At 50.5% G+C, this 22,845-nt stretch overlaps 1 protein-coding gene across 5 annotated transcripts in view; it reads right to left on the bottom strand.

Moving 5' to 3' along the window:
- The window catches only part of Pla2g6 (phospholipase A2 group VI), a 42,416-nt gene that overhangs the window by 15,315 nt on the left and 4,256 nt on the right, over positions 1–22,845 (bottom strand). For 2 of the 5 annotated variants that reach the window (XM_051159971.1, XM_051159968.1), the window contains 8 exons: positions 17,443–17,692; positions 13,050–13,265; positions 12,027–12,210; positions 9,498–9,685; positions 8,508–8,604; positions 7,407–7,589; positions 2,954–3,062; positions 1,626–1,790 (listed from right to left, as the gene is read on the bottom strand). In XM_051159971.1, coding sequence (XP_051015928.1) covers positions 1,626–1,790; positions 2,954–3,062; positions 7,407–7,589; positions 8,508–8,604; positions 9,498–9,685; positions 12,027–12,210; positions 13,050–13,265; positions 17,443–17,651 — 1,351 coding nt within the window. In that variant the 5' untranslated portion in view covers positions 17,652–17,692. Of the gene's footprint in view, positions 1–1,625; positions 1,791–2,953; positions 3,063–7,406; positions 7,590–8,507; positions 8,605–9,497; positions 9,686–12,026; positions 12,211–13,049; positions 13,266–17,442; positions 17,693–18,898; positions 19,184–22,845 lie in introns of those variants that run through there. The other 3 variants (XM_051159969.1, XM_051159970.1, XM_051159972.1) reach the window with 3 other exon arrangements.

Consider the following 22,845-nt stretch of genomic DNA (forward strand, 5'->3'; position numbering starts at 1 on the left):
TGGACGCTGCTGACAGCCACTACACATGCTTTAACCACGGTCCTTCAGCCAAAGGGCTTTATTACTGAGGACACTACCCAGGGCTAAACTCCACGAATGAAGGGAAACATCCCAGTCATCCCTCAGACCACCCTTGTCCTTGTCCCAGGTCTAGAAATGTCCTCCATGCCTCTGGGCTCAGATCCACCCATCTGCTCCCTCTAGTCTAGTCTTCCTCTGTGTACTACCCATGTTGCTCCCCTTCCTCTCCCCGCTACCCCGCGCCACCACATCTAACCCCCACATGACTGGGTTGATAGCTACTGTGAAGGGGCCTAGAGGCAGCAAGGCAAGTGGGCGCCAGCAGGGCCCCTCTCAGCAGGCACGTGCCACAGAGCAGGCTAGGGTCACATGCAGGGAACTGACTAGCAAAGCAGCAGATGGTGCCAAGGGACAGGGTGTAGGGAAGGTGCCTGTGCCTGGGTGTGCAGCTTGAGGTGGGGGGGACTAGAGGGGCTAGAGTGAGGCAAGGCAGGCTCAGCAGCGACTTTAGGCCCAGGCATTACCCATTCACCGCTGCCCCCCAGGCCCACCATCCAGCCTGGTTTGAGTGACTGCCTGCCTGTAAAACGGAGAGAGAAAGATGGGTTGCTGAGGGACTTCGGCTTCTCTGCTCTCAGGCCTGGCTAGGGTGACTTGGCAGGAAGGGCTAGCTTGGAGTCTCTACTGCAGCAGTTAGAGAAGTCTGGCTGGTTAAGACTCATTTCTGTTTAAGGACTCTCACTCTCAAGCATCCTAGGTCCCTGGGTGGACCAGGACCTAGAAGGCCCTCAACAGGGTCTCCTTCTACTCTGAAACTGTCTCTAAGGGCAGCAGTGACACAGGGGCAAATGGTGGCTACTTAGCCACCTCAAAAGCCTGTGGCTGCTAGGCACAGGGGCACATGCCTGTAATCCCAGCACTTGGGGAGGCAGAGGCAAGTGTAGTTCAGTAAGTTCAAGGATGGCCTGGCCTACAAAGTAAGTCCAGGATAGCCAAGACTACACAGAGAAACCCTGTCTCAAAACAAAAACAAAAAAAAGTGCCAGGCGTGGTGGCACACACCTTTAATCCCAGCATTTGGGAGGCAGAGGCAGGCCAAGCGCTGTGAGTTTGAGACCAACCTGGTCTACAAAGTGAATCCAGGACAGCCAACACTACACAGAGAAACCCTGTCTCAAAGAAGAAAAAAAAAAAACACAAACACAAAAAACTCCAAACAAACAACAACAACAAAAACCTAAACCAAACAAAAACAAAAAGTGCCTATAGGTAACCAAAGGAGCCAGCAGGGGGCAGATCAAGTCTCGTGTTAGACAGATTCAAGCAATGTGAAGAGTTGAAACCAGGTGGCCCAGCAGCAGCCCTCACCATCCACCCTTCCCTCCCAGGGAAGCAGAGGCTATGACAGTGCCCACCTGAGAGGTACCATGGGAAATGGCCACCCTGAGCCCACATCCAGGGCATTCACTCAGGGATAATGGACCATGGGACCTGGTAGCCATCTAGGATCTGTGGGTCTTTGTTGCCTACACTGGCTAATAAGGCTTGGCTCTCCTCCCAGGGCCCAGACACAGTTGGGGGAGGGAGGGAAAGCAGTGTCCTACCTAGGTTGTTTAAGCTGATCTCTGGGGGCTGAGCTCTATCCAGGGGGAAGTAGGGGTGAGGTGTTGCTTCAGAGCTCTGGTCCATGGGGACCCCTCGAATGAGTGGAAAGCGGTAGTCGGCCCCCACAGTTTTCAGCAGAGTCAGAAGTGTCTTCCTGATAAGCACTTGTTAGGGTTCGGGAGGGAGAGACAGCAGAGGGTGTCAGTAGCAGATGAGACCCCTCCTTGTACATGGCCCCATCTAGCAGCTGGCCTGGCTGTGTGGGGTAACTACCCTGATTGGCATGTTGACTGGTCAGCTACACCAAAGTAGGCTCCTGGCACCAGAGAAGCGGCTGGGAGGACAGTGGTTCAGGCAAGAGGAGGCCAGAGTTGCAGGCCTAGTTACTGTAGGGAGTCTGTCCTTCCGTCTACACCAGCTGTGGTGCAAAGCTCCTAACTCCATGGTCAGAGTTCTCAAAATAACAAAGGCTGCCCCTTCCAGAGGCCCAGAGGGATGAGCCAGCCAATGGCACCAATCCCACTGAACAAAGGAGACCAGGGAAAGATGCCATGGCTAGCAGCAGCACATTCGCCTGCTTCTACCTTGGGGTCCGTGTCTTTTCTGTAGGGTTGGCTCTGAACCCAGGGCTGGCACAGCTGGAAAGGAGAGAAGGGAGGAGATAGAGAGGGGAGGAGATGGGGGACAAGGGAGGAGATGGAGAGGGAGAAGATGGGGGAGAAGGGACAAGAGAAGGGAGAAGGGGGAGATGGGAGAGAGGGGAGGAGATGGAGAGGGAGGAGATGGAGAGGGAGGAGATGGGAAGAGGGGAAGGGATGGGGGAGAAGGGAGGAGAGGGGACGAGAGGGGCCCATCTAGGTTGTTTGATGGTGAGGCTGAGCACTCTGCTGGGAGAAGGGCTCAAACAATCAGGTCACACCCGTGCTAGCCCTTCAAGCCCTCCAGAGGGGATCTGGGCTTCTGTGAAGAGAAGCCACCTCCTGTGACCCTGAAGCCAAGCCCAGTGGACAGGGGCAGCAATGTACATGCAGGTCTAAGCATGCACTGGTATGGATGAAAGAGGGGCATGTGTGGACATGCACAGAACATGCAATGGCTGTATCCCACCCACACTGGGAGACTAAACACCCTCACTCTGAGGCCCTTGCTCAGCAAGCCCTTGGTGGGCCTGCATCTTAGGGGAAGAAGGCTCCCTCCCTGTGAGCTGCAGATCCTCCTGGCCACCCAGCAGAGAACAGCTGGGCCAGTCTGATCCCTACAGTTGGGACTTCCTCCTCAGTCTCTCAGCCCTCCCCAAAACTCTGGTCCCAGATTGCAGATCACATACGTTTGCTGATCTTGGAGGCTATGAATGCAGGAGTCTCCCCGAAGTCATTTGGAGTGTCCACTTCTGCCCCAAATACAATGAGGGCTTTGACCAGTTCCACATTTTCTTTCTGTTGGGGAAAGATGAGAAAAATAAGCAACAGCGAACACCCCACCCACCAACTAGCTCACATGTGACATGTCAAAGAATACTGCTTGAAGCCTGGTGCCCTCACAAAGGCCTTCAGAGCAACCCTCAGCAAGGGCTTAGGAGTGTCTGAAGAACCCTGGAGTGGGTGAGGTCCTGGCTAGGTGTGGATGACTGACATGGGCACAGCCACAGGACCCTAATGCCTCGGGCCATGGGACTTTGAAAACCTCCTCAAGTCAGGCTTGGAACTGGCAAAGCCTTGCTCTAGTTTGCAGACGTTGACAATGTGTGCAAAAACTAGCAAAGATGGCTCCTCCTCCCATATGACTGCAACCTGAGACCACGCCCCAACAGAGACCTGCCCTTAAGCGAGCTAACCCCTCTTTGTGCTGCATAGTAAATGAGCACCATTTCTGAGTCTATAGGAGCTGGCCCCGCAGAGCCAGCACAGCCCACTCCATCCCAGCTTCTCTGTACCTGTAGCTCTTGTCTCTTCATTACCATCCCAGTCAGGGTTCCAGGACCAGCTGTGCAGAACTTGGCACACAAAGATTCACCCCAGCTCTCCCTTACAGGGAGCAATGTACTTGGACTTCCAATGGAGGAGGCCTGGGGTGGTGGTTTGAACAAGAATGGCTCCCATAGGCTCATATGTTTGAATGCTTAGTCACCAGGAAGTAGAACTCTTTGATAGGATTAGAAGGATCAGGAATAGGTGTGGCCATGTGTGTCACTTGGGGTGGGCTTTGAGGTTTTAAAAGCCTATGCTAGACCCGGGTCTCTCTCTCTGCTTGTGGTTGAGGATGTACCGCTCACCTACTTCTCCAGCACCACACTGGCCTGCTGCCATGCTCTCTGCCATGGTGATAACGGTGCTAAGCCTCTGACACTGTAAGCAAGCCCCAAGTCAATGCTTTCTTTTATAGCGGGTGCCTTGGGCATGCTGTTTCTTCACAGCAACAGAACAATGACAAAGGCACCTGGGGACACACAGAAAGGCCAAATACTGACAACACTCAGGAGCAGTGCAGGGTGAGTGGGGACTGAGAATGCCATCCTGCCTGTCCACTCCAGGCAGCCTTACAAAGACCCTCCCCAGTGGCAGCCTTCAAGGGGGTAGCTTCCTGCCCCAGAACGCCATGGGTAGGCAAGCACAAACCAAAGTACTGCCTTCCTGGAAGCCTATGCTCTAGTCTAAGAGCCTGGTTTTCTTGCCAAGAGAATGAAATAGTGCATCTAGAATGTTCTTTTCCAAGTAGTTCATGTTCTATTTGAACTTACATAGGCCCAGGCAAATATGTGTTCTTGTCAGCCCTGTCCTCTTTTTTGGGTTTCCTTTTACATTTGCATTTAAGGGCTTGATATAGCAATGCCTTCCAAATAAATTTAAGTGTGTTTAAAAATAAACAGCTGATGGGGCTGGAGAGATGGCTCAGTGGTTAAGAGTATCACCTGTTCTTCTAGAAGTTCTGAGTTCAATTCCCAGCAACCACATGGTGGCTCACACCTTCTATAATGTGGTCTGATGCCCTTTTCTGCAGATAAAGCACTCATATACAATAAATAAATAAATAAATCTTTTTGGTTTTGGGTTTTTTTTGTTTTGTTTTGTTTTGGTTTGGTTTGGTTTTTTGAGATAGGGTTTTACCATGTAGCCTTGGCTGTCCTGGACTTACTATGTAGACTCGAACTCACAGCGATATGCCTGCCTCTGCCTCCCAAGTGCTGAGATTAAAGGCATGTGCCACCACGTCCAGCTTAATAAATCTTAAAAAAGATTAAACAGCTGAATGTGTGAGTGCATACCTAATCCTGGCACTTGGGAGGCTTATGTAGAGGACTGCCACAATTTCAAGGCCAGTTTGGGTTACAAATCAAAGACTTTGTTTTCGGGGAAAAGAGTAAACTCACTTGAAGAAGAAATTGAATATATAACTGTCAGAGTGGCTGGTAATTTACCAAAAACTGGGAAAATGGCACATATGTGACAGCATAGGAAACAAGAATACACCAAAAGTTCTCAGAGACCTGGGCCCTGTGAGTTCAGGAGAACATTCCAGACAGTATATGAGGTCACAGCTGATTTCACAATAATGCCAAAAAAATGATGTGCCTTGTGAACCACACTGATTGACACAAGATAGTTCAAAAATAATGGTGGATGAAACTGCCACTGCCTCAGATCTCATCTCACTGCAACACTAGAATCAAGTTCCCAGCCTGCAGACTTTTGTTCTTCACAGATATACACTCCCCCGCCAAAAAAAAAAAAACAAGAAAAGACAGCCTCACTGAAGAATGGCCTGGATGCATCAGTAAGAGTCAATATGCCCTGGATAAGAATTAGACAGTTGTGTGCGTTACCAGGTCAACTAGCTGCTTTAGTTACTGAAAGGTAGGCGGGACTGCCAAATAAACTAGGAGTGTTCACCTGTAGCCGCCAAGGAGGCATAGTCTCGAAATGAATGCAATGTCAGCATGCTGGTGCAGGCCTTTCAGCCAAGCACTTGGAGGCAGAGTCAGGAGGATCTCTGTGAGTCTGAGGCCAGGCTGGTCTACATAGTGAGTTTCAGGTCAGCCAGAGATGCATAGAAAGCTCTTCTCTCAAAATAAAACAAAACAAAATGAATGTAATAAACCTGTTGCTTTAAGAAAGCAAATAATTTTGGGGGGTTTTGTTTTTTGTTTTTCTTTCTTTTTTTTAGTTTTATTTTTTTGTTGTTGTTTTTTGTTTTTCGAGACAGGGTTTCTCTGTATAACCTTGGCTGTCCTGGACTCATTGTTGTAGACCAGACTGGCCTCGAACTCACAGTGATCTTGCCTCTGCCTCCCAGTGCTGGGATTAAAGGCATGAGCCACCATGCTTGGCTGATAACAAAGTTTTTGCCCATGATAAAATTTAAATTTCAAGGAAAAAAATCACAATTTCCCCATATTTGTGTACGAAAAGATGGGCTTCACCACTTCTGCACACTGGAAGGCTTTCTACCACACATTCGCTGCATCAGCATCTTCCAACATCAACACAAAGTCATGTGTATGTAAGGGACTCCCTGCAAAGTACAGGACAAGCCATAGGCAGCGGTGTGACAAAGCTGCCACCCGATGAGTTCTGGCGTAACACTGAAGCATCTTGGCACGGATCTGAAAAGGCTGCACTTCCCAGCCATATACAGGGGCCAGGCTGAGTACCCTAACACACCCCAGGAGACATGAGGGTCCCTGCGCTTTCTGCATATGAAGATCCACAAAAGTTTCACAGAATGTACAATAATGCCACCTCTTTTCACTCATTAATTTTACTTTGGAAAATAAAGTTGTTCATAGAAATGTTACTGATAGCTGGACAGTGAGGTACAGCCCTAGGGAGGCAGATCACAGGATCTCTGAGTTCGAGACCAGCCTGGACTACAGAGTAAGTTCCAGGACAGCCAGGGATACACAGAGAAAACCTGTCCTGAAAAACCAAAACAGCAACAAAAGGGGGAGAGAGAGAGAGGAAGAAAGGGGGGGGGGAGAGGGAGATACACACACAGAGGGAGAAGGGGAAGGGAGGAAGGAGGAGAAGGAGGGTAGGGGAGAGGGAGGGGAAGAGGGAGAATGTCCCTGGTTATTGGTTTTGAGCTGGTCTTGCTGTGTAGCCCAGGCTGGCCTTGAGTAAGCCTCCTACTGCTGCCAGAGTCTTGAATTACAAGTGTGCACTACCATGCCTTTGGGGTTTTTTGAATTGTTTTGTTTCTTGGTGTTTGTTTTGTTTTTAGACTCTTATGTGGTCCAGGCTGGCCTTGAACACTGTAGCTGAAGGTGGTCTTGATCTCCTTTGCTTTTGACTACTGGAGTATGCTACCATGCCTAGATATTTAGCTTGGCTATTTTTCAAGGGTAGAAACGGAGCAAACAGACTTTGAAAACTAGAGAATTGCTAAACTAGACTTTTCCAAGGGTCCAGTCTGTGAACAACCCTCCTGGTCTTACTGGAGTTGCAGCCTCTTGGGCAATGTGCCCACTACAGGCATGGTACGAACAGGCTGTCCCTCAAGTGGCTGACTGCTTCCCAAGGAGGCTCAGGGCCCCTCCTGCACCCTCATCTGAGACTAGACGGACAGCAGATGGCGCTCTCCTCTCCATGGGCTGAACAAGCTCAGACTACTGTCTCATCACACCGTAGATGTCTCCTAACAAACCGACACTGCCCCCTTGTACTTTGGGCTAAGGGAGGAGGCATGTCTGATGATACAGCAGCTGAGGAAAGAAGGGTGAGCTGAGGCATGGTGCCCCTACACCCCTGGGGAGCTGCAGGGAGGCCACATGGCCGCAGGCTTACCGACATGGCCAGGTGCAGCGGTGTGTTCCCATGTTCTCCGCGGGCGCCTGCGTTGGCCCCATAGGTCAGCAGCACCATGACACAGTCAAAGCGGTTGCGCATCACCGCCACGTGCAGGGGCGTGTTCCCTGTGGCACTTGTGCTGTCCACGTCACAGCCCCGCTTCAGCAGCATTCGGGCCATCTAGGGACACAAACCAGATGGGCTGTCAGGGGCACCCTCCCTGAGCAATATTCCAGTATTAGCAAAGAGAAGTCCAGAGGCAGGCCCCAGTTCTAGGCGTGACCCTAGACCTTAACCCCCACATGCCAGCTCCCCGGGAACCAGGTGGGAATTAGGTGAAGACTGATTCTAGAAGTTTCTGGCCCTTTCCTAGAGCTACAGAGGCTTCTCTGGGCCCTGTCCCACAAGCACCAACTCCCTGAGGTTGACCACAGGATGTGTTCCAGGGCCTTTGCATGGTATCCTGGCTCATTTTGAACTGCAAGACAGTGGGAGGACAGTGCTGGGCCCAATGTCCCACTAGCCTTCCTGCAGCCTGAACCTGATCAGTCACTGCAGCCCCAGCACCTCAGTCCTGACATGGGATACGCTGTCATACTTCACAGATGTAGCAATGAAGGAACACATCTGAACAAGCTGGTGCCTCACAAAGGTAGAGGCCTTGCCCTCTTGCCCGTCATATGTAAATGCAGGCCATGGTGTTGCAGGCATGTGTGTTGCCAAGATGGGCTACCTTGGCATCCTCTCAGGAGGACAGAGCCACTGAAGAGCTTCATGAGAGACTCAGCCTAGGTGGCCACTAGGCTCTCTGTGGGGATGCTGTGCCCAGTGGCCATATCACCACTGCCACCTTCTATGTGTGAGGCACAGTTTCCCACACAGTACCTTGCTAACTTCCCAATACTTCCAAAGTCAGGCAGCAGGAACCCTCCTCCTCCCCCATGTCATGAACAAAGGAATCAAGACCACCAGCCAGTGAGCAGCAGGACAGTGCTTGTCTGCCCATGCACCCTTGTGAGACTTGTCCCCAGGTGCCACTGTCATTCTCCCAGGAGCCTCCTCTGGACCTGCCCTGCCCCTCACCCTGACTCTGCCTACCTCGGCGTTCTTGGCCCAGTGGAGCGGGCTGGCTCCATAGCGAGGGTCCTTGCTGTGGATCTGGTTGCTGTCCATGCTGATAATCATCTCAGCACACCTGGGGAGGGGGAGCAGCCGGACAGTGGGGGGACACTGCTAGCGGCTCTTCCTACTGACCAGCTAGCTGGCCCGGCAATGGCTTCTTAGCATACCAAGGCAGCTATGAATAAACAAATTATCTTAAACTGAAAAATTGATACATAGAGCTGGAAAGATGGCTCAGAGGCTAAGAGCACTGTTAGTTCTTGCAAAGGTCCTGAGTTCAATTCCCAGAAACCACATGATGGCTCACAACCATCTATAATGAGATCAGGTGCCCTCTACTGGCGTACAGGCACACATGGGAGCAGAATACTGTATAAATAATAAGTCATTTTTAAAAACTGATACACAAGTGAAATGGCCAACATAATGAAAAGGCAACCTATAAATGCTGGGGTAAAACTGAAAACTACAGTCAAGGAAGGGCATGGTTGGGATAATATTTGTAATCCCAACATTCAGGATGCTGAGGCAGGTCTGACAGAGGTGGGCATTCATAGCTGTTAAAGGGACTATAGAATGTCCTGCAGTGCTACCAGCTGGGGCAAAGCAATGTGCTGGACAGGCAGGGCTTTGGACCACCAGGCTACATCCTTGGAGCTTTATCAAGCACAGGAGCTGAGTGCTGCAGAGCCTCCAAGCCTCAGGTCTGCAGCAGACTTGAGAACAGGCACATAATCATAGGGGAGCAAAGGCTCATGGTCAGAAACCTGGGAATATTAGTGCAGAACTCTAAAGGGTCTATTCTCTGCACATGGTTTGTGGACTTGGGGGTGTGGCTACCACGTGATAGCATCGAGTGCTTTCTTGAGGCCGTGTGCTTGATTGGTTAGCTGATGAAGCTTAAGGAACCTCGGCCTCCTCCCTGGGCCCTGCAGGGTGGTGGGGTCATGTGGTGGCGAGGCTTACCCCTTCTGCGAGAACTTCATAGCTGTGTGGATGGGGAAGCCACCAGGTCCCATGACGTTGCAGCGGGCATTGCAGAGCAGCAGCACACGCACCATCTCCTGCTTCCCCATCTGGCAAGCCAGGTGCAGTGGAGTTAGCCCTTGGTTGTTCGCCTGGTTCAGGCCAGCTGAGGCGTTCTTTCCTAGGAGCTGACAGGACAACACAGGTAAGCCCCCCACTCCCTTCTCTAGCCTCCAGGGACCATCTTCCTCTAGACACCAAAGGGAACGGACATTTGACCCCATGAGGATAGAGAGCAGGAGGGCATGAATGGTCTCAGAGATGACAAGAAAGCCTGACCAGTGAGGTCGGTTTGTGGGGTGTGAATCTGGCCTGACTGTGGCTCATGTGAACCAAAGGATCTCAACTCAGGCGTGGCAGCACATGCCTATAATCCCAGTACTGGGGAGACTGAGGCAGTCGAGTTCAAAGATAGTCTAGACTACACAGTGAGTTCCAGGCCAGCCTGAGATACATGAGACCCTGTATAAAAAGAGCTATAAGTTTTCTAGTTGGAGTGACTCTTGCTTCGCACCAGATGTCATAGCCTAGAGTCCTGTGAGAGGAGAAGCCTCAGCTGAGCGATGGTCTGGGTCGTATTAGCCTGTGGGCATATCTGTAAGGGACTGCCTTGCTTATCAGCCCGCTGTGGGTAGTGCCAATCCTAGGCAGCTGATCTTACACCTAGCTAAGCCGGGCATGAGGAGCAAGTGAGCAAGCCAGAGAGCAGCATCCTTCATGGTTTCTGCTTCAGTCCTTGCTGGAGCTCCTGCCCTGCCCTTCCGCATTGATGGACTGTGATCTAGAAGTGTAACAGCAATTCAACGTGGCCAAGTGGCAGAATGCTTGCCTGGCGTGCATAAGCTGCGGAGTCCAGTCCCCTGTACTGCCCCTTCCTGCCTACCCAAATCCTAAGGTACTCACGTCTTCTGTATGAAATGGTTATTTTGCAAAGAGCTCACAAATATCCTCCCGTGTACCTTGTTATAAGGGACCCACTATGTCACCCAAGCTGGACTAGAACTGCCTTGGCATCCTAGATAGCTGAGATCACATCTGCATGCCCCTCAGTACCTGCAATCATCTCTAGATGACGTCTACTACCTAACACAATGTAAACACTAGTTGAACAGTTGTTTATATTGTGTTTTTTTTTTTAAAGGAAATAACAACGAGGAAAAATTGTCTATACACAGATGTGATTTTCCTCCAGATTTTAAACACACCCACAGGCACCAAGAGAGCCAAGGCACTAGTGGGAAGCTGGATTCTGTCCTCTCGCTTGGGGCTCAATGCCATCTCTCTGAGGTTAGTAATAACTACTGGGTCCGGCTGTGACATGAGGAAGGTTGGGAACCCAGCGGCAGGGAAAGGGGCCGGCAACACAGGGAAAGCCTAAGCCAGCCCACCCCAGCCACGGCTTGGTGGTCCTCACGTTTTTTTGCTTCTACTGAACCTCAGTTTCTTGTGTGAGAAAAAGACAACAGTGCTCTAACCCAGGGGAGCATTTGGAAAACTGACTAGAACAGGAGCCACTGGGTGCAGGCACAAGGCAGCATAATCAGAGGACAAGTATGATTCAGGAGCCCTGGCCAGCCATACCTTCCTCCTCCCTTCTCCTCCTCCTCTTCCTCCTCCTCCTCCAGGCAGCACTAGACTGCTCTGCATTATACAGATCTCTGTTTTCTAGAACAATCCTGATGCCAGAGGGCAGAACCGGCAGCTCAACCTGGTCATTCTCGACAATGAAACAAGCTGAGAGTGAGCCTTTCCTTTCAACCTAACAGTGGATTCTCAACAGCATTCCATCTACTTAACCATGATTTTAAAACATCTGGGGCTGGAAAGGTGGCTCAGGGGAAAGCGCCCTGGCTGAGGGCAGAGGTTTGAACCCACACAACTGCTTGACTCCAACTTCAGGAGATTTGGCATCCTTTTTTGGCCTCTGTGGGTACTGCACACACAGTGTGCATAGATATACATGCAGACAAAATCCATACACACAAAATAACACATTGAAAATTACAATGCTTTTTAGTGCTTAAAGAATCAACAGCAGTACCTCTGGCACAAATACCTCCATGAATTGGGGCAGTTTGGCTTGGCATGAGAGTCCATAAATTAGGTCAGGTCTCACTGCACCTTGAGCCCTCTAGGCAGGGGTTGACCTGATGCCCCTAGTCCAGGGGCCGGCTCTGGGCAGTTGCTGAGCTCCATGCCTGACTGGAGTTACCACAGAGCTCAGCTCACTGAGTTGGAGAACTTCCATGGCCAAAGATATGTCTCCCTCTAAGTGTCACGGGGTAGGGGTATCTGATTGGGAGAGTGGGGTGCTGAAGGAACTTGGACCTCGGGGATCAAAATGGATGAGTTGGAAGTGGTGGTGCCACTTACCACCTAGCTAAAGAAAGACCTATGAACATAAGGCCCCAAAGCTAGTTTTGGGCACAAATAGACGCTTGGTTGCTCGGTCCACTGCCCATCACTCACCTGCAACACCTGGGAATTGTCCCCTTGCACAGCGTAATGGAAGGCAGTCTCTCCTTTGTTGTCGGTGACATCCATCTGGGCATGGCAGTACTGTACCAACTCCACCAGGATCTCACTGTCACCCTTGCGGCAGGCCAGATGTAGTGGAGTACAGCCCTCCTCATTCTCTGTGCTGTTGGCACAGCTGTCGGGGGTGTTGGGGGGGCAGTGAGAGGGAAGTGTTATGGCAGGGGTGCCGAGAAGCCCAAGTGCAGAGGCAGGACGCAGCAAGACTTGGAGGTCCCCGGGTGACTAAAGCAGTGCATTCTGCTCACCCGTGGGGAGATAGGCCCTAGGACAATGCCAGCATGAGGAGACAATAGGATGACCCAGAGAAGGGGTGCACAGGACAGAAACTTCAGTGGCTCGAGCAATGTTCCGAACCTCGATACTTCAAAAACTGCTGTGAGATGGGGTACCATGGTGTCCAAGGTCATGCCTGGGAGCAGCCAAGCTCAGAGAGACGTTTTTTGTTTTTTGAAATAAGGGCTCACTCTGTAGACCAGACTGGCCTTGAACTCACAGTTTTGCCCACCTCTGCCTCCTAAGTGCTGGGACTAAAAGTATGGCATCACCAAGCCCAGCTTGGTGAGGTTTTAGCTAGAGCCCAGGCATTGAACAGAGAAATATGGGATAGCCTACCAATGACTTATAAAAGTAGCCATGGTGACCTCTTTGGGGAATTTGCTGATACAGCCTTGTCCTGGCCATGCCCAGGTCCCATAGCCTGTCTTTGAGATGATAGAGCAATTGGAAGAATTCAATGTCTGTATTTCCCCGAGTTTAATTAGCATTCTAGGGTTATTAAGCCAGGACAATGTCGTTCCTTTCTCACCCAAGCCATGGAAAGAACAAAGGCGGTGTGTGGAGACTCCACTCCGGCATGCGGCATGTGTGTTCCACGGGCTAACGACATCCGGCACCACGCTCCAGTGCCTCCAGCCCCCTATGCCACATGCACACCCTCAAGGCCCCAGTGCCCACCTGATGATGCGGCTGTGGTGGAAGCACTCCCGAATGCCCAGCTCCACCGCCAGGTGCGTCACTGTCCAGCTGGGGTGGTTGCGGGTGAGGTCGGTCAGGCGCTGCAGCACCTCCACATGCAGGACCTGCATGGAGCTCTCATAGAAGGGGGGCAGCTGGGCCGAATATTGCTGGAAGTTCACCAGGGCGTCTGCCTCCGACTCCAGCTGGAAGAGTCTGCCGCCAGGAAGACAGAGGCCACTGAGGTCAGTCATGGGGCCAGAAGCTGGGCCAGCGGAGGGGCAGTGCCCAGCATAATCAGACCACGGGCCACCCCCAAACAGACCACCCTCTGCCCCAGGCTGCAGCTGATCCTCTTCCTCCAACACCACCCTTAAGTGGCTAAAGGCAGCTGCTGCCACTTCAGTTCCATCTCAAGGACACACATGGGAGAAGGGAGTGACTCCCAACAGTTGCCCTCTAATCTCCACTATACACTATGACATGGGGACATGCAAAATAAACAAAAACATGATAAAGTTAAAAAAAAAAGAGTAGGAAGATGTTCATTTTGTACCAAGTGAAAAAGCAAGATACAAATAATATATAACACAAAGTGATCTTAACTATGCAAGAAGGGCAGTGAAGAGACATGTCAAAATGTGTGCAGAAGCAGACTAAATAGAAACTTTCTACCCGTTTCTCCTATATCTAAACTTCTCTAGTCAGCATATGCATTATCTTTCTAACTAGAAATGAAGGTCTGCTTACTTAAAAAGAGTTGGGTTTAGCAGGGCGTGGTGGCGCATGCCTTTAATCCCAGCACACAGGAGGCAGAGACAGGCAGCTCGCTGTGAGTTTGAGGCCAGCCTGGTCTACAAAGTGAGTCCAGGACAGCCAAGTCTACACACAGAAACCTTGTCTCAAAACACAAAACAAAACAAAAAAAGAGTTGGGTTTGAGTCTAGTTCTGCTATGACGTTGCTGTGTAACTTTGGTAGGTCCCTTACCCTCTCTGAGCCCATCTGAGACTAAGAAACGTGAAGTTGTGACTAAAGCACTCCTGTGAGGATGGCAGGAAAGCAATGTGACACAGTCACAAAGCTGGGCAATTACACACTGTGACCTAGAGCTATGACCATGGATCAGCAGCCTGGGCTTTGTCTCACACCTCTGCAAGCACAGAAGCCAGCTGGCCCTAGGACAAGCAGTGCCCAGAGGAGGCGAGATTCTCATCAGGGCAACTAGAAGAACTAAGCAGCACTGTTGTTGTTGTTGTTAATTTACACAGCTCGGACACCTGTTCTTCTAGGCGAGGGCAGCAACATGAAGGATTGAAAAGACATGCTAAGAAGACGCGACCAGCAGCACAGAGCACAGGAAGAGGAAAGACAGGCCTCCGCCCTCTCCCTAAGATGCTGCTGGGGTATGGCACTGCAATCTAGAGCACAGCAGCAGGAGCAAGCTGTGGGCTCATGCTTAGGAGCACCCTTATTTGGTCTGTTTAGAACAGTGTCTGTGATGAAGGAGGGTGCGAAGTTCGGTGTCATCCTAAGCTACGTGACAAGCTTGAGGCCAGCCTGGGGTACATGAGACACTGTCTTAAAGGCTGAAGTTAAGGGCTCTATAGCCAGGAAAAACAGCAGACTGGACAGTGTCGAAGAGAAAACTAGTGAATGGGAAGGAAAGTTCGCAGAAAATATGCAGGGTTACACACACACACACACAGGCACATGCACACACATGCATGGGCGCGCGCGTACACACACACACACACACACACACACACACACACACACACACACTGGGAACTACAGGAAAGCAGGGAAGAGGCATAAACCATCATGAGAGCAGGAAAACAAAAACAAAAACTAGATGGAAGTCTTATTTGAAAGATGAATGTCTGTCTGGAGAGATGACTCAGAGGTTAAGAACACTGGCTGAAGCCGGGCGTGGTGGCGCACGCCTTTAATCCCAGCACTCGGGAGGCAGAGGCAGGCGGATCGCTGTGAGTTCGAGGCCAGCCTGGTCTACAAAGTGAGTCCAGGATGGCCAAGGCTACACAGAGAAACCCTGTCTCGAAAAAAAAAAAAAAACAAAACAAAAAAAAAGAACACTGGCTGTTCTTTCAAAGATCCCGAGTTCAATTCCCAGCAACCACATGGTGGCTCAAACCATCTATAATGAGATCTGGTGCCCTCTTGTGGCATGCATGCATGCAGGCAGGGATATTATTATGTAAATAATAAATAAATCTTTTTTAAAAAGATGAATATTTACAAACCTGCTGATTTACTATATCCTCTGAATCTATAAAAACAAGACAAAAAGTTTAAATGCCAAAGCTGGGCATGATGGCACATGCCTACAATCCCAACACTCAGAAGGTTGACACAGGGAACTGCTTTGAGTGTGAGGACAGCCTGGGCCTCACAGGAAGTTTCAGGGCAACAGTCTGAGACCCTGTCTCAAAAGATAAAATAAAAATAAGGCAGGCAAGATGGCTCAGTGGGTAAAGGTGCTGGCTGCCACGCCTGAAGACCTGAGCTTGATCCCTTGAACTCACATTGTTGAAGGAAGTGATTCTTGAAGACTGTCTTCTTAAACATACAAAAAAAAAAACCTTTTTTGGAAAAATATTTTTTCACGTGTCTTTATTTGTATGTTGAATTCACACCGTGAGGGTTTATTTAAGGGACTTTACCCACTGGCCCATAAATAAATCTACTAAATAACAAAACATCAATCCATACCTATGCCATGTGCAGGCTACAAAACAGGGACCCAAGTCCTCTGGTGTGCCCGTCACCAAGCCACCAGGATATGGATTGCTCTGCTCTGCAAACAGGCTGGCTAACTGCTTTACCACTATGACAAGCAAAAGCAGAGCTGTCCCAATGTCTCCACAGAGGCCTGAAGACACTGAAAGCTTCTGCATCTCTCTCGGAACCTGGCCAGCATGCCACAGGGAGATGGAGCAGTGGTAGAGAGCTCTGGACCTGGATGAACTCACAGCCAAGTGCTAGCACCAAGCCGCCAGACTGAGACTTTCGATGAGGTAAGTGCAGCCAAGCCACACCAGGGGCGCCCTGCAGAGGACTAAGCCCTTGCCACTGAGCTCTGCTCAGCTCACAGACTTTTAGGCTAAATGAATCAGTACTGTTTTAGGCCACTACATGCTGGGGTGCTTTGTTACAAAGCAGAAACTGTCACTGAGGCACTGTTGAACACACGACAGCAGAAATGGATGTGTGCCCACGACGTAAGGGGGTAGTCAACATGGCAGAGGGTAACCACAGTGTGACAGCCAGCTTGTCAACATGGAAGCCAAGGATAACATAGTGACAGCTCCACAGAGAAGAAAGAAAATTAACCTTGGGAAGAAGCCTCTACCCAGTAAACCCAATACAAGGATGCTGGAGAGATAGCTTAGAGTTTAAAAGCTCTTGGTGCTCTGAAAGAGGACCAGAGTTCAGTTCTCAGCACCACCCTTATAAGGTGGATCACAAATGCCCGTAATTCCAGCTCCAAGGGAATCTAGCACCATCTTCTACACACACACACACACACACACACACACACACACAAACAATGGCATGGTAATTCAAGCATTTAATTCCAACAGTGGCAGGTGGATCTCTAAGTTTGAGACCAGCCTGGTCTACATAGTGAATTCCAGGTCAGGCAGCACTATATAATAAGACCCTGTCTTAAAAAAAAAAAAAGGATGAGAAATACAAAAGCAGTGAGCACAGTGGTCCAGTTTCTGGTTGCCATTCTTTGGTGAAAGGGGATCTGTTAGCAGGTCTATGTACTTGTGGCTTCCTTCACCAGTCTGCATGTGCCTTAAAGACATAGACCATGTGTGTCATCTCACAGGGCCAGGGGGGCCCAGCCCCAGGGCTCCTGTGAACAGGTAGATGATGGGCTAGCCAGACAGAAGAGCAAGAAGAAAGAGCATCAGTGTAAGTCCACCTTGACATCAGCCAGCTCAGCTCCACCAGACCCTCAGTATGGAGGCTGAGCTTGCGAACTTTCCCTTTTCCCACTCTGCCTTGCCCTGAAGTCCTGCCCGAGCCTTCTGAGCCCAAGATGTTGCAACACGCCTAGTGCTAGCCCTTACACAGCAGCTGTCTAGAACCTGACACGGACAACAAGAGTCACACCACTGAAGACCCAGTTCAAGGCCACTGCTGTGGGTCCATCTCAGCTTCCCCATCCTTCCTCCTTCTTACCATCCACAGGAGTGAGGCCGCAGGAAAGGACCCGTGCTTTCTGCTCTTAGGCCCTCCCTCCAGTGCTTTTCTCCTCCTAGCCCCTCCCTCCAGTAATAGAACTCTCAGGAGGCCACATCATATGGCTGAGGGCGGTGGGGATGTAAGGAGCGGTGCAGGCCCTTCTGACCATCGCCTACCGGAAGCCGCTCTGTGGGCTCCTAGGGCTGACCAGGACGCAGTCCCAGGTGCGACTGGAAGCATTATGGAACAGGATCAACTGCCCTTCCTCTCGAGCACGTTCGCTCGAGGCATAGTCAGCCATGGACACATCCTTCACCCGGAATGGGTTTGAGAACAAGTTGGTGACGCTACTGAGGGTGTTGACCAGGCGTCCGAAGAACTGCATCCTCCCTGGGGCAGGTGGGGGCCCCAGCCTGCTCTCTTGCTCTGGAAGAAAATGAGGTGTCTGCTTAGTCAAATGCAGTTTCCCATACCTACCTCACAGGTGTGCTACACAGACACTCTGTCACTTCCCACTAGCTCTGGGCCCTGATTCTGGACCAGAGGGAACCTGAAAAGAAGAGAAACAGCCCTGAGTAGACTAGCAGGTCTGATGGAAAGTTCCAGACCCCTCAGGCCAGGGCAGGACCATCCCTGAACAGGACAGAGGACTGGTGCTGGCAGTAAGGGCAGCAGATATGAATGTGTGTTTGCAGCAAGGCCTAGCCAATTGCGCAGCTTCTCCCACGTAAATCAGAGATGACATTCTGGAGACGGCAGAGCTCAGCATGGGCATGCCAATTCCACAGGCAAAGCTAAGAGCCCCTGGATATGATACACCAGACTGTGCCACACCACTGGGGGAGGGGACAGGGAGTAACTGTCCCTCTGTCACCAGTTTCACACAGAGCTCCAAAAGTGACCACAGAAATAGATCCTCAGGATTAAAGTGAACTCGCAGGCTCAGACACACCAATCGTGCATTTGGGGATGTGTGTGCACACAGGGGTGTGGGAATGTCTGCACATGCTCGTGGGGCCAGGGTCAGCTGCAGGTATCTTCCTCTGGGTGCTTTCCACCTTGTTGTTGAGACAGGCTTTCTCAATGACCTGAAACTCACTAAGTAGGATAGCCAGGCTACCCAGCAAGCCCCAGGCATCGTTCCTGTCTGCCCTCCCAGCATCAAGATCCCAAGTATGTGCCACTGTGCCCAGCTTTTTTTTTCTCTTCTTAAACATGGGTGCTGGGATGAACCCAGCTTGGGTCCTCATACTGGAATGACTGGGCTACCTCCTTAGCATCCACCCCTGAAAGGGGGAGGTTTGTTGTTGTTGTTGTTTTAAAAACTACATATTAAGTCAGAGTTTCTGCTATCAAAATTGTCTGGAGCCTTAGACTCTGTGTTCCTGTGTGCTGGGGATGGAACCCAGAGCCCCAGAGTTAGAGAGCTGTGTTTTCATGTGCTTCCAGAAAGCACACTGAGAGGCCCCCACCCTCTACCTCTGAGTCAATGTGTCACCTGCTGAAAGGGGAGGTCAGACAGCACAAACAGAGCATGGCAATATGGGTGCCCTGACGGAGGGCGGCACCTGCGGTGGACACTAGTTCTCAGTCTTGGTCTGCTCTGGCCCAGTGTAGGAAAAGAGGACTGACCTTGGAGATGGACTGGAGACAAATCAAGAGGCGTACAGAGTGAGCTAAAACCAGCAAGGGTAAGTCACAACACACCTCGGGGCTTCACTTTCCAGTTTCAGCAGCTGTTGTCTGAAAAGCACTCATGGAGAATTCCAGAAATGAGTAACTCAAAGAGCTGCAAACATTACGTTCTTCCAAACGCATGATGAAGTCTCAGCCGGTCCTGCTGTGTCTCACCTAGGTGTATGCTCATGCCTCCCCAGTGAGCCCACATGACACACATCACCTATTGGTCACCTGCTTCGTTATCAGATGGTCACGGTTCCACTGTGCTTGTGTCCAGACGACCCTTGTGCTACTTAATAATGGCATCAAGGGCTGGCATTGTTGGTGTAGTGCTTATCTAGCAAGTACAAAGCCCAGAGTGTGCAAGCCCTAGCACTGCATTAACTGGGCATAGAGATGGACACCTGTAATCCCAGCACCACTCCAGGGGTGGAGTTCAAGGGCGTCCTGGTCCACAAAGAGTTTGGGGCCAGCCTGGTACCTGGCTACCTTCATTTGGGCACTCCCCCATTTTACAGATAAAGAAACTAAGGCTTAGAGAGTGTGACCACACAGCTCTGGAAACATCCTGGAGCTTTGAAACACCTTGATTTTATGACAATAGTGAGATGTGGTGGAGAAGAACGCAAGCCTTGGTCTTCTTTAACGCAGGGACAGGCAAGTATGGTGGCCCACACCTCTAATTCCAGTGCTGGGGAAACAAAGGTGGCCAGCCCAAGCAGCACAACAAGCTCCAGGCCAGGTTTGACTTTATAGTAAGAGCCTGTCTCGACAAACCAAGATAGACAGAGGCTGGAGAGACGGCTTGATGGCCAGGAGCACTGGCTGCCCTGCTAGAGGATCTGGATGGGTTCCCAAAACCCACATGGCAGCTCACAATCATCTGCAACTCCAGTTCCAGAGGACCCAGCACCCTCTTTTGTCCCCCACAGATACCGGCTACTCACATGGTCCACAGACAGACATGCAGGCAAAATACCCATATACAGAAAATGAAAATTAATGAACCTTAAAAACAGTAAGATATGGGGCTTGATAAAAGGATACTAAGAAAAAAATGTACACAATATTATGTATACGTGGGACTAAATTAAAACAAAACAAAACAGGACAGTGGCTACTGAGTCATGAAATAGAACAGTACAGATCAAAAGCCATGGCTGGGTGTGATGGGACATCCCAGTACTCAGGAGGCAAAGATAGGTGGATCTCTATGAGTTCAAGGCTAGCTTGGTCTACATAGTGAGTTCCACAATAGCCAGGGCTACAAAGAGAGACCCTGTCTCCAAAATAAAATTAAATTAAAAAATCAAAGATCAGAATAGCAGATACAGAGGACGAATGAGCGCGGACAGACGACGTGAGGCTATGATTAGACACAAGGCCGCGGGGTGACAACGTGAGGCTATGATTAGACATAAGGCCGCGGGGTGACAAGGTGGTGGCTATGATTAGACATAAGACCGCTGGGGTGACAAGGTGGTGGCTTGGCATAGTAAGGCGCTGGCAGCCAAACCTGACAACCTAGGTTGATCCTTCCAGACTCACAAGGAAGGGAGAACTGACTTCTTTATGTTGTCCTCTGGCCTCCACGGACGCACACACGCGCACGTGCACACACACACAAATGGTAAAATATAACAAAAATCATATACACACTCACTGTAATAGTAACTCCTTTTGTATATCCTTGGGGATCCATCCCATGGCCTCAGAACACAAAACAAGCATTCAAAAACAAACAAACAAAAAACAAGCACTCTACTGGGCTATGTGGGCAGCCTTGGTCAGGATTTTTTGCTAAAAATGTAGATTTAAGAGGATCTTGCCCCACACACACTCACACTCAGAGACAAATATACACACACACATGCATACATACATACACACTTACATGTAAAAGTGTGTTTGGTGTGTGTAACAGTGGCAGGAACAAGTGTGCTATGGCACCTACATCCTGCCATCATGTGGGTCCCAAGAATCAAACTTCAGCTGTCAGGCTTGGCAGCAAATGCCCTGAGATATATTACTGTCCCCCATCATGTTCAAAGAAAAAATCTGATGGGGCATAATGGCTCACACTTAACAATCCCAGCCCCGGGGAAGCTGAAGCAGCTGGCTCGCCGTGGTCTGAGGCCAGTCTGGTCTCACATGAGCTCCAGACAGAGAGGACTACAGAATGACACCTTGTCTACAGCAATGAAGACCTCACCCTTTCCACCCCAGCGAGTCCTCTTTGTGTGGGTTACGGGGGTGTGTGCATCTTCAGGTGCACATGTATGTCTGTGTGGGTATAGGTGTGCATGAGGGGCCAGAGGTCATCCTTAGGTGCCATTTCCCAGGAGCCATCTACCTTTTTAAAAAAATAAGTTCTCTCGGTGGCTCCTGGAGTTAACCAATTAGGCTGCCTGCCATACAAGCTCCAGGGGCCTCTCCAGCTCCAGAATTGCAAGCATATACCGCCATTGGGGATTGAACTCAGGTCCTTGCGCTTGTGGTAAATGCATTACCGACTGGACTGTCTCCCAGACTGTCAGACTGGGCTTACCTGGCGCCTCCCTGGGCCCTGTCCTAGGAGCCTGGCCACGCGCATCGCCCCTTCTGCACAGCCACCCTCCAACGCAGTTAGCCTCACTTTACATAGGAAGAAGCCAAGGAACAGGAAGGCGAAATGATGTGAACAAGGTCACCCAGCTGACAGAGAGATAAGTGCTAGGCCCACAGTGAGTCTCTCATCCCAGCATGAAGCACGGCTTGATTCATGTTTCTTGTGACAAAAAAGTTTCCCTGCCCCCAAGACAGGATTCTCTGTGTAGCCTTGGCTGCCTGGACTCACTTTGTAAACCAGGCTGGCCTTGAACTCACAGAGATCTGCCTGCTTCTGCCTCCTGAGTGCTGGGATTACAGGTGTACACCACTGTGCCCAGCTTTCTTATGACAAAACTCAACTGAGTAAATATTTTGCACAATTGTCTGTTTGTCTTTCTTTCTTTCTTTTTTAAAGGATTAGTGAGATGGCTTACTGGGTAAAGGCAGTTACTGTGCCAGCCTAGAGACCTGAGTTCAAGTCTTAGAACCCATGTTAAGGTGGAAGGAGCAAACCAATTCCACAGAATGGTCCTCTGACCTTCAAATGTGCCCACGCCCCACACAAATAAGAAAGTAAATTAAATCCAAAAATTAAAAAAAGACATAGATAAGAGAAGCACACCAGGATATCTAGAGGTAAAGGGCCTGGTTACGTGGGCAATACTGTTGCTTTTCTAGATTTTCCAGTGGCACACAAAACTACAATGGTTTTGTGGAAAGCAAGTGTGTAGGCCAAGCCCTGGGCTGTGCATCGGGCTACAGTTTTATGCCGATTTGCCAGAGGCCAAGCCACATGCCAGGAAGTGCTCCAGGGATGGAGGAGGGCTTCGAGAACACCGAAGAGCCCCACTGGTCTAAGCCCACTTGCCTGTGGGACCAGCAGCCTCACTCAGAGGAAGGTCCCCACACCAGCACCCTCTGGTAGAGACACCTCCCATATGTTGAAAGGCCTGGCTTCTGTCCAGCCTCCTGAGGCCAGCGTGACACAGTGACGTAACTAAGGAAGAGGCCAGAATGCCAGGCCACTGTGACATACCAACAGCAGCCACTGTTCTCTTTAGATGGAAGAGAGGAAATGAACGCCTTGGACCTGTGGGCCACATCCTGGAGCAAGCATGGCATGGCCAGCCAGGAATGCTACAAAACGAAGGGAAGCTGTGTGTTACCTCCTGCTCCCCTGGCCCTACCACCTCAGGGCCCAGCTGGGCCCTTCCAGTCTAGCTACATGGCAGAACGCAGGCCGGGAACAGGCTGCCACCAGAGCCTGTGAGGGATCCTCTGCTGGGGGCCTCCCTTCCCTGCTCTGGGCT

This window comes from Acomys russatus, chromosome 17 (genome assembly GCF_903995435.1).
Source record: "Acomys russatus chromosome 17, mAcoRus1.1, whole genome shotgun sequence".
Lineage (NCBI taxonomy): Eukaryota > Metazoa > Chordata > Mammalia > Rodentia > Muridae > Acomys > Acomys russatus.